The sequence below is a fragment of the Urocitellus parryii genome, chromosome 2 (assembly GCF_045843805.1).
Source record: "Urocitellus parryii isolate mUroPar1 chromosome 2, mUroPar1.hap1, whole genome shotgun sequence".
NCBI classification, from domain to species: domain Eukaryota; kingdom Metazoa; phylum Chordata; class Mammalia; order Rodentia; family Sciuridae; genus Urocitellus; species Urocitellus parryii.
The window spans coordinates 183,322,158-183,333,436 of NC_135532.1; the positions used below are offsets into that span (position 1 = coordinate 183,322,158).

General features: G+C 40.4%; 1 protein-coding gene and 1 non-coding gene across 2 annotated transcripts; one reads left to right on the forward strand and one right to left on the reverse strand.

The window, feature by feature from the left end:
• Nucleotides 1-295: 295 nt before the first annotated feature.
• Fetub (fetuin B) lies at nucleotides 296-8,261 on the reverse strand. The gene is made up of 7 exons (XM_026389386.2): nucleotides 7,942-8,261; nucleotides 7,499-7,609; nucleotides 5,935-6,022; nucleotides 3,922-4,091; nucleotides 2,970-3,071; nucleotides 1,595-1,678; nucleotides 296-755 (listed from the first exon to the last, which is right to left on the reverse strand). Exons 1-7 carry the CDS (start codon nucleotides 8,164-8,166, stop codon nucleotides 417-419), a joined length of 1,119 nt encoding a protein of 372 aa, XP_026245171.2. The 5' UTR covers nucleotides 8,167-8,261; the 3' UTR covers nucleotides 296-416.
• Trnav-cac (transfer RNA valine (anticodon CAC)) lies at nucleotides 3,385-3,461 on the forward strand. The gene is given in 2 exon segments: nucleotides 3,385-3,422; nucleotides 3,426-3,461. It is a non-coding gene; the product is annotated as a tRNA-Val (tRNA).
• Nucleotides 8,262-11,279: the final 3,018 nt, after the last annotated feature.

Sequence of the window (11,279 nt, forward strand, 5' to 3'; positions counted from 1 at the left end):
TATTTATTCTCCTACTAAAGGTCATTTTGGTCTTGTAAGGGGAGGTCAAAAGGGAAGCTGCTGAGCCCGTTTCGTGTACCTCTTGCACTTAGGGGAGTATCTTTACTCATGGAGAGCTTTAGTACAGGTTGCTGAGCACACAGATACACTGAAAGGATAAACCTCGGTCCATGGCATAAGATCACATTTTGGAAAAGGATGCAGCCCACCATGTAGTACCGTGTCCAGAGGCCAAGGCAGCCCAAGTGGGGGAGTCTCATTATTTCCATTTCCAGCCAATAATTGAGACCAAGAATAATGGAAGCCACACTTTATTAGCTATTTTCTACATCTGAACCCGTTCTTTCTCCATCCTGTCCCACCACCTCTCATCTCACACAGGGTACTATATCCCCAAGGAAACTTCTCTGTGATTCTCAGGGTGGGAGGAGAAGAGGGCTATTATTTTGGGCAGGTCCTGGGCACTCACCAGAGTGCTGCTTTTCTTTGGGGAAAGGAAGGACAACCAGCTTCTTCTCCTCGGGTTCTAGGAAGAGGAAGGACACATCCAGCGTGTCTCCCTGGGGATTGGTGGTTAGATCCAGCTGCACTGGGAAGGCCTCCTGAAGGCCTGTGCTCTGGGGATCTTCAGGCTTCTCATCAAACAGGTCAGGAAGGTACTGGATGGAGGTGGGTGCAGTTTTGTAGGAAGCCTCGGAGGAGACTGCATTTCTTTTTGGGGGCTCTTCTACGTTGTCGCCTCCAGGGGACTGAACCTGAAATAACAATGTTTTAAATGTAGAATTCCATAAGCCACATCTGGTGGCAGGCTAAGCTGGTCTATACCTTTCAGGAAGAAGATTTTAAAAGGAGACCAGCTAGAGGGATGGGTCTCCTGGTGAAGGGGTTAAAAAAGAAAAACAGAAAGGGGCCAGGGGAACCAGGGTCTGTAGAGGACTGACTGCAAGTCTCCTGATTTCAGAGCTGAACAACTGTCCAGAGAGGCTAAAAGCCCCTGGTGAGTGCTCTCTCTGTTCCTCGTAGGGGCAGCTGCAGGCACCTTCTACTGTATATTCTGTGCCAGGCCCTACACAATGCCCTTTGTCCAGTCCTCTCACTTGTCCCTCTGGGATCTGAATGAGGTTGCTGTGGCAGTCCCACTCTATAGATGAGGAAGCAAGAATCAGGCCACACAGCTCATGAATGCAGACCAGGACCAGCACGGGTGGCTTGTCGCAACTCAACCAGGCTGCCTCTCACTCTTAGAGCTCAATAAACATTGTTGGAGGGGGATGGGATGTTTTCATGGATGACTTCTCCCTGAATTTGGGAATAAGGTCTCTCAGGGAAACTGAGTTTAATGCTTCAGAGGCTCAAGCCTTCTGAGCTGGTAGTGCCCTGTTTCTGAGTGTGTCTTCCTAATTCTGCAGGAACATAAATGTGACTAAAACGAAATGTGACAGGTCTCTGATGAGCTACCACATGGGTGTGGCCTCAGGGTCGCCTTAGTGAAGTGGTAATCAGGGATCTTGGGGAAAATCAAAGGGGATGGGGTGGTGGCTACTAAACGTAAATAAGCAGCTCTTCACAAAAAGATAATTAGGACGAAAAATACCTGCGGTGGGAATAAATCACAAGTCACAGAGACATATTTTTCTGATGCTCTTTGAGCCAGAGAACCTTCGCAAAGACCAACGGGCTGAAAGAAAGAGAACACAAAACTATGTTAAGTATTAAGATTACTGATGATCATAAATGGAAATCAATTTATTTTTGGCTTTTGAAGACACACAGCCAATCAATATTTTATGCTCTTACCATAAAATGGCAGATTTTTGAGCCAATTATGTCACCCCTAGAAATTATATAAACTAGGTTAAATTGCTTCCAAAACTCAGTTTTTAGTATTCAGTATTTAGTATTCCTCGATGAACAGATCTCTGATTATTAGATTTTTTTTTTTGTATTGAGCAGAAAGTTGTGGCTATACAATTTTATGTCTTGGTCTTAGTTCTATATAAAGCTTGTTTTTATCTTTTAAATAAAATCTGCTTCATCTTTCATACAGCAGCCCTTTATGTATGTCCCACTTGAATTTCCTCTTTTCAGACAAAACCATTCTCAGTTTCCTTCAACCTCTGTTTATAGCAAACTAAAATAACTTTGTTTTCTTACCACAAATGTAATAAATAGTTATTTAGAATACAGACAAAAGAAAATAAACTGGGTGTAGTGGCATGCCTGTAATCCCAGCAACCTGGGAGGTTGAGGCAGAAGGATCACAAGTTCTGGGCCAGGCTTAGTAGCTAAATGAGGCCCTACGAAACTTAGTGTGACCCTTTCCAAAAATTAAAAAATCAAAAGGACTGGGGATGTATCTCAGTGGTAAAGCACCGCTGGCTTCAGTCCCCAGTGCCAAAAAAAAAAAAAAAGAAAGAAAGAAAGAAAGAAAGAAAAGAAAATAGAAAAAAAATACTTGTTGCCTGCAACAAGTCATTTGATATCTTTTCTTCCAAACTTTTTTCATATTATATATATTATTTCCACAAAACTAGTATTATATTATACATATTATTTTATAGCTATTTTGTCACTGAACAGTATATTATGAAAATCCCTTTATGGTGTTAGATATTCTTCTGTGATTATCTTTATAATGGCTATCTAATATTCCTCTGTATTATCTTAGCAAGCTTTTTTGTATGACAACCACATTGAATGCAACTTTTTTGTTTAAGTATCCAGCTCTATCTTTTCACATATCTCTAGTTAGTTCCTTAGAGCAAATTTCTAGAAGAGGAACTGTAGATTCATAGAGTATGTACATTTTCAGGTATAGTAGGATATTATAATAAATTAGCAGTTGCCAGGGGCAGCAATGAGGAATAGCTGTTAAAATGGCTATGGGGTTTCTTTTGGAAGCTAATGAAAATATTCTAATGTAATAAAGTGTTGGTGACACAACTCTGTGAACTCTCTGGAATACTCACTGCAGAATCAGAGGACTGGAGTGTGCAGCTACTGGCCTGGGATTTGGTACAGGGTGACTCTTTGATTAGGTATTCCACAAAGTAAGAAGGCCCAAACACCCACTATAATAAGACAAGGGTTGAGATGTTAAAATTAAACCTTGCTACATAGGAAAAACATTCAGGTTTGCAGCATTACATTTACAGAAAGGATACATATCCAGAGGCATTGCCAACACACATATCCATTGTCTCTGTAGATCCCCACAGAGATCAAAGCATGTACTATAATTTGATTATTTAGAAAACATGATCAACATAACTTTCTTTAGGATTAGAATGGGCCCTAAATACTTTCCCTTAGTAAGCTTATTTTTCCTCATATAGGTTTGTCTTTTGTCTTTTTATTTTTCATATGAAAGATATCAACGTGGGCTGGGGATATAGCTCAGTTGGTAGAGTGTTTGCCTCACATGCAGCACAAGGTCCTGGGTTCAATCCCCAGCATCACAAAAATAAATAAATGAAAAAAAATAAATAAATGAAAGATATCAATGTAAGCAAATACAAATGAAACTCCATTTCCCCTAATTTGTAGAACTCAACCTCTACCCTAGGTCTTAGCATGGAGTGCCTGTTGTGTTGTGAAGTAGTCCATGGTCAGTCAGATATGAGGACATAGTAGTAACTAGTAAACCTAGGTAGAACCCCACCAATGAGACTATGAATCCATTTCTCTTCTTGCCTTTTGGTTGATGAAATAAAATCAAGTCACATGACTCATAGAAATGGCATGGTATAGTACAAGCTGAAACATGATTTAATGTATATTGAATCTACCAGGAAAGGGAATGTAGAGGGGCTCTTGGGTTCCAATCAAAAAGAGTGCCTGGATATTCTCCTTTCAGCTTAGAAATCTACAGAGACTGGTATGAGATACACTGTGTAACGGACCTGGGCATTTAAGCCTTACCTGACTTGACCCCCTGGTGATTTTGACGAGAGAATACTGCTTTGAGGTGCTCTCATTGTTGTATTTTGCAAGAGACTCCGTGGCAGCTTCTAGAACTCTGGGATCCGACAAGTCAACGGGAACTGGGCTTGGGCAGTCAGGGCACACATTGTAAATTTTTCTCCGAGAAACTATTGATGTCAATGAGAATAGATTAAAAATATCATGGATTTTCAAGCCTATAATAGTCATATATCATATAAGGTAAAGATTGAATAGATAAGATAAGGCTGGAGTGAAAAATACATTTTCTGGAAAAGAAATTAGTTGTTGGCATTGAGTTTTCTGTGGTGAACAGTATTATTTTTATAAAGAAATCAAAGCCAAATTGTTTCCACCTCACACAAATTTATCTACTCTAGGAATTGTGCTCAAAGACAACATAGTCCACTATAATTGATAAAAGACAGAGCACCTCAACCAATTTAACATCTTCTCCTTTGCCTCTGTACACCAAATGCCTTTAAAAGTTTGGGCTGTCATTATTGCCATGTTGTATTTATCTTTTAGTCCTTAATACCTAGCATCATATCTTGCACATAGTGCACATGCTTATAGATTCAGTAAGAGACATAGCGGAAGGTGGAAACACACACCCTTTTGGGCTGGAAAATGTAAGTGACCCAGAAAACAAAATTGGTCAAATCACCATGTGACTAATGGTAGAACCACAATTTCTGTTTGGGAGGCGCTGAGGATGACAAATCTATTCTGAAAATCAGGTAGGGAATCTGCCTTGAAATCGTTTTTGCAGAGAAAACACATTATTTTGATTGATTGTTCTGGGGACTGAGGAAGATTATGGGGGAGTTATGTCCAAAGCTTGTCACTCCTGCTTCATCCCCACCTGTCACTTTCTGACTCTCTGAGCCCTGGTACCTGGGACTCCCATAAATGTCCTGAGGCTATTCATTAGTTGTTATTCTCTAAATTATTTTAGGTGAGTCTTGTCTTCACAACCTGGAACCTTAAGCTGTAACTAATAAAACGTTTGTTCTGTTGCCTTGTGACTTAAAGGAACCAATTCTACTGTTATCACCTGGATCGTGTTTGAAATGCAGGATCTCGGGCTCTGACCAGGCCTATGGCATTGGAATCTGTACTTTAACAAGATCCTCAAGGAGAGTCACAGGCACACAGCAGCTTGATAAGGACCCATATCCTATCTTTTCATGCTATGAGGTGCTGGCTTTCCAAGGGCTTTCCCTTGTGAAAAGAGGATACAGAAGCACGCATGTGCATATTTCAAATGTCACCAGTTCCCTTGCTATTATTTTATATGTTCAACAATGTGAGTGACTCCTTCAACTTGAAAAGAACTAGGGCGTATGTAGTAGGGAAAAAGAGAAAACACTCTACATTCTAAATGAAATAGAAGACTCCAAGTCAAAGCAGTACTCAGTCTGGGCTCCCTGAGTGGTTTAGACCAAGTCTTGTAGGAATGCATAACAGGAGAGCACCCTTCTTTTCTTGAATAGCGAAGAATGTGGAAGAAACTGTATAGGCGGTGTTCCTTAAAGAATTGGTAGAAGTTCCAATGACAAAGTTCATCAGAGGCGGGCATGCTCAGTAAAGGGAGAGGAGCAATCAAGAGGCAGATATTGGAAAGTACAGTGTGTATTCAGATAATATTGCGGCATCCAGTTGAATGGAATGTCAGGAAAATAATGGCAATAATGGCAGAGATAGCTAGAAAGGAGCCTGGGACCTGTTATAGAGAATGTGCCATTTATATAAGACTGAAAATTTAGAATTTAATGCAGGGCATTAATATAGAACTATTGAAGGTGATTTAGGAAGATTAATTGTGGAAAAAGAAGCAGTGTAAGTTGAATTTCAGTAGGGAGGTAAGTAGTGGAAGTTTAAACAATACAAAGCAAGGATAGAAGAAACTGTATACACTTTTGGCAGAGCCCTATTTCAATAGTCTTTCCATCTTTTATTAAAATTAACAAAATCATCATGATCTCTTACCTGGGCGAAGAGTACAGTTATAAGCAGGTAAATAGAGAATTCTTCTTGGCATGTTAATGTAAAACATTGCTTTACATTTGCCATAAACCTGAAATCAACAAATACATTTTATAACATGGTTGATTTAAAACCACGAGGTTTGAAAATACTCCCCAAATTAAAATTTGGAGGTTTCATTGTAAAGTAATGAGAAACTCAAAATCAAATTCTGTGATTAGGCTGGGAAAAAATGAAATTTATCATCAAACTGTTGAACCATTTCCTGGGACACAGTGAGCTATACTTCCCAACCTCCCTCAGAGTTAAGTATGGATCACTGAATTCTAACCACAAGATGTGAGCAGAGTAACTACTTTTTGGTCTGGCACGCTCTATTCGCTATGCTCTTTCCCTTGAAAGATGCAGCTGAGCCTGGTGACAACAGAAACCAGTAGTTGAAGATGGCAGAGCCTGAGCCACAGGAATATGGAACCCCTGTCTCCATATTCCTCCTGGAGTAAACCCCTCCCCCACCCTCCACCCCACCTCTGCTCAGAAACTTCTGTTTTGAACTCTACATGAATGAGAAATAAACTTCTATCATGTAAGAGCCAATATGTGTTTTTTAGTGTATGTGTTGTCATAGATAGTATCACCATAACAAATATAACCAACAACAGGGTAAATAGACTATTTGCTTTAAAAAATCAGTTAGGTGCACACTGACAAATTTGGTTAAATGATTAGAAAATATCTTGTTTTTAAGGCCTCTAGAATCTTCATTTCTGTATTTATATTTTTGGTCCCCTGTAAGCTGCCATCCCCCTGCAGTTACCCATGTTAACCATTAAGGATGAGTCCATCTAAATCTTTCTCTGTGCAAAAACTTTATATATATATATATATATATATATACACACACAAATATGATATATCTTTAGAAAATATATTTTGATCAAAATTTTTACTTCTAAACACATCACTATCTTGCATTCCTATTACATAGTTCATATCAATTATTGGAAATAATCACAGTGTGATTAAAAACCAAATCAAAACTAATGCTATTATTTTCAAATCTTTTCAATGGTCATCTTAGAAAGGATGGATTCTGAGGCCCAATAGGTCCTATGGTTACAGAAAACCCTTCCTTGGCACCCTTGAGGGTCCCATACTGTGAGCCATCCCTTTTCCAAGCCTCAAACCTCATGTCAGTGTTTACTAAAACCAAAAATAAAAGCAAAATAAAATGGAAAGCTCTCCCTCCATTGCTTCTGCTGTCTATCTTAATCTCATAGCCAGAATCTTTTCCTTAGATCTTTCTCTCACACTGGCTCAAAGCCTACCAGAGAGGTTTGGAGGTAGAAAACCATTTGGAGGCAACTCTTCAATTCTGGTCAGCATTATCCTAATGTGTCTTCTCAGAAATGCCTCTGATTAAATTTGGTTCTGTCCCCAGTGTTAGAATAAGCACACATGCACCTCGTCCAGGAAATTATACAGAGGGATATATTTTAAAAATGGCATACACTGAACAGTCTTCACCCTATAGAACTTAGTTTCTTTCCTGACAACCAGCACTCACTGATTCATGCAAGGGCCTCTCACTGCAGTCCTTCCATGACTTCCTGCTCTGCACATGGCAGCTGGTTTCCAGAACGTCCATAGTGAGGTAGAACAGGGATCCCAGGTCATCCTGTGGGGTGGGAAGGGGTGGAGAGACACACCATATCCCAGATGAAACAGAAACCCATGAAGACTAGATAAAACTGCCCCTGATTTCTGGGAGAGTCAAAGGACATGAGGTTTGTGAAGATGCCTTATAAACTTAGGTGTCAGAGAAAGCACATTGTAAGCACTTGTTCCCAATAAGAGCAGCTTAGCACCCCCTGGCAGAGGAGGGCACGGCATTCTTAGCAGGGTATCCAATTTGAAAAGCACCTGCCAACTGGGGGTTCCCATCCCTCTGGCCCATCTCTGCAGTCTGTCCAAATGCCTATCTCAGAAGGGGGACTGTCTATCACTTGCCTGTCTCTGTTCCCAGACATCCTTCACTCGGTTGAGGGCCAACACATAGCCATCCTTTTGTTGTCTGTTGATATCCTCTAGAGCTAAGCCTGCGACTGACAGCACATCTGAGTCCTTGCAGCCCCGAGAGACCAGTGGTGCAGGTTTCGGAATCTCCCTGGGTGGAGACACAGCCCCGCAGCAGGTGGCCAGGATACAGAGTACCAGCAGTTGGAGCAGACCCATTCTGTGGGGAACAAGGCCCAGGATGGGTCAATCCGTGAAACTGAAGGAGCAGGCTGTTCAGTGGGGCTCTTTAAGGCAGACTTGAGCCATTTTATCATTGCAATCTGAATGGCTGACAAGGATTTGAAATACTATTCCTAACTTATCACCTTGAATTCTGAACAAGCATTTCCCTGAGTCAATACTTTGGATAGGATTTGCCAATGCTGTAACCTTCCAACCTGTAGCAATCAATCTTGTATTCATGTGTGCACATAAACAAATGTAAGTTTCTTAAACCTTTTCCCCAAAATCATAGCAAACATTTGTTCAAGGCTCTTAGGAAATCATAACTAGATTCTCCTTTGTGTCCAGGTCTCCACCTGAATCAGAATAATGGGGGGTGGGTATCACCTTTCCACATTCCTCATTGCTGGTCTCCTCAGCTGGACATTTACCTCAGGCAGCAGCGCAAGATCATGGGAGCCCAAGAGACCCAGGGAGTTCTGACTTTCCAGCCAATCTCCTGAGTTCACCACTCATGTTAGCCCCGAAAGGCAGCCTTAGTCACCTACCACAAGCACAGGTGTGTTTCTAATTAGGAGCCTCACTTGGTTATTTTAAGCCAAAGACTGTATTTAAATGGAAAAAGGCTAATGAGATTTCAAAAGTTCTCACATAATACTCAGACTATTCTTCTTTCTATGGAGCTAATGGAAGCAAATTCGTAAGGGGCTAAAATCTACTACTGAGAGAAAGATAATGATGGGCAGGTAGGCTGGAACACTGGCCAGATACTGGTTGGGACTTTTGCCTTCCTCCTTCAGTTTGTTTGGGGTCAAGGAAGGTTCTACTTATTGAGGCTGTATGAAAGACAATTTTTTAAAAAATATTTACTTTCAAACACACACACACACACACACACACACACACACCAGCTGTAATTTATCATGGAAAAAAATAAAAGATCCATGACAAAAGAGAGCTTCTAGATTAGGTTATCTCCAAAAGCTTTCCTGGAAACCAAGTCATGAAAGGAATAGCACCCATGCCCTACCTGCCTTCTCCACCTCCCTGTCTTGCCCAAGGGTTCTGTTCAAATTGGTTTAGGAACCGTTGCCTCCATCTGTGTGCAGTGTTGGAGAGTATCCACACATAGAAAATATTAAAGGCTCTCAAAATCTTTGGGGAGATAAAAACCATTTAAACCAGATTTTCCTACACTTACTGGACTATGATAAAGCTGTTAATAACACCTGTAATTAACCCACAAGTATATTCTGGGAATTTACATACTAGTAGGTTAGGATAGCTGTCTGTGAGGGTTTTTTGATGAAATGAAAATTTTGACTGGAAGTGGAGATCTTCTAAATAGATTGAAAGAAATGTCCCTCTGGTCTGAACCGAAACACACGTGTAGTAAGCCATGGCTGACAGAGTAAACGAAATATAAGCAAAACATTTAATAGTTCTAAAGCAGCTATGTTTACTTAAATCTTTGCTTGCACAATAAACAAATATAAATACTTGTGTTGCTGGCTGTATCAATGTGGTTGGTTATTGTAATAAAATTTAAATTTCATTAAAAATGTGAACGAAGGGTCTGGGATTGTGGCTTAGTGGTAGAGCACTTGCCTAGCATGTGTGAGGCACTGGGTTTAATTCTCAGCACCACATATAACTAAATAAATAAAAATGAAAGTCCTCAATAACTCAGAAAAAAATTTTTTTAATGTGAATGGAAACAAGTTTTTTTTTTTTTTCTCATTAGATAGCTGTGCTCATAGACAGGGAAATCATAATATCTGGGTCACTAACTGGGTGGTAGCACATAAGTTCACTGAAAACTACTTTTAAAGATAATTTAATAAATCCAACCGGCATATTTTCCAGATGAGAAAACTGAGGTTTAGGAAGATAGAGTGCCTTAAAAAAAAAAAAAAAGTTGTAAGTAAATTAATGGTAGTACAGAACCTTCTAGTTTAGAATTCTTTTCACTGGGCCAACATGATAGCAATGGCCTAATTGTAGTTCAATTACGTATTGAATGAACTTGGGAAGCCACTTACTTGCTGTAAGCCTCCATAGCTAAATCTGTCAAATGAGTGAATCTTAACACCTGCCTCAGAAATCATCCACATGGAAGACCAGACCAGAGCTTGGCTTGCAGTGCCAGCTCTTGACAATCACGATAGCTCTCTATAAATCAGCAAGCACTTACTAAGTATCCCGACAATGCTCTCAGGAATTGAAGGTAAGACCAATCTGATTTGAAAATGGCTCCCAAAGTTCATTTCTGATGCAACAGTGTTGAGAGGCGGGACCCTCAAAAGGAGGGTCTGCCCTCACGAATGGCCTCCTGGCAGGATCACAGGAGTGGGTTTATTATGAAAGCGAGGTCGGCCTCTTCTTGCCCCCTTTCTCCTTGGCTCTCCTGCCTTACCCCATGGGACAACATGGCAAGAAGGAAGGCCCTCTCCAGCCCTGGGCACCTTGACCTTGGATTCCCAGCCTCCAGAGCTGCAAGAAACAAATCTGTTCTTTATACGTTCCCAGGAATGCTGTTATACCAACACAAAATGGACAAAGACTAATAAAAATTGATAAGGTACAGTCCTAACTAATTTCTGGAAACAAACAAGAACTTTTTGAGGATTGATTTACAGAATGCAGATCTAAGGATCTCTGTTCTTTACAGGTGGACTGTGGGCATGGCTTTTCAAATGAGAACAATATGAGGAGAATGTACCCAGAAACCAGAAATGGGTATTGTTAAAAAATTCGAATCGAGAGTCCATTAGACTGGAGAGGCTCTGGCACTTTAAATTCCTACAGGAACAAATCAAAGCCCAAAGTAAACAGAAACCTGAAACTTGAAACCGAACCAACCAGAAACTACCAACTAACCTTTAGCTAGGAACTTTCCACGTACTCCTCCAGGCAAAATTGTTTTCCTTGTCTTGCTTCTGCAGAAACTTTATGAAAAGTTTCCCCATCCTGTTATTCCTGGCAAAGTGTCAGCTGTTGTGGTCCAGCGCTACCCTGAATGCTCAAATAAACTCTAAAAATTTAAAGATTTAAATTTAAAGATGCTCAGGTTTTTCTGTTTGTCAGGATAGAAAAAGACTTTGCAA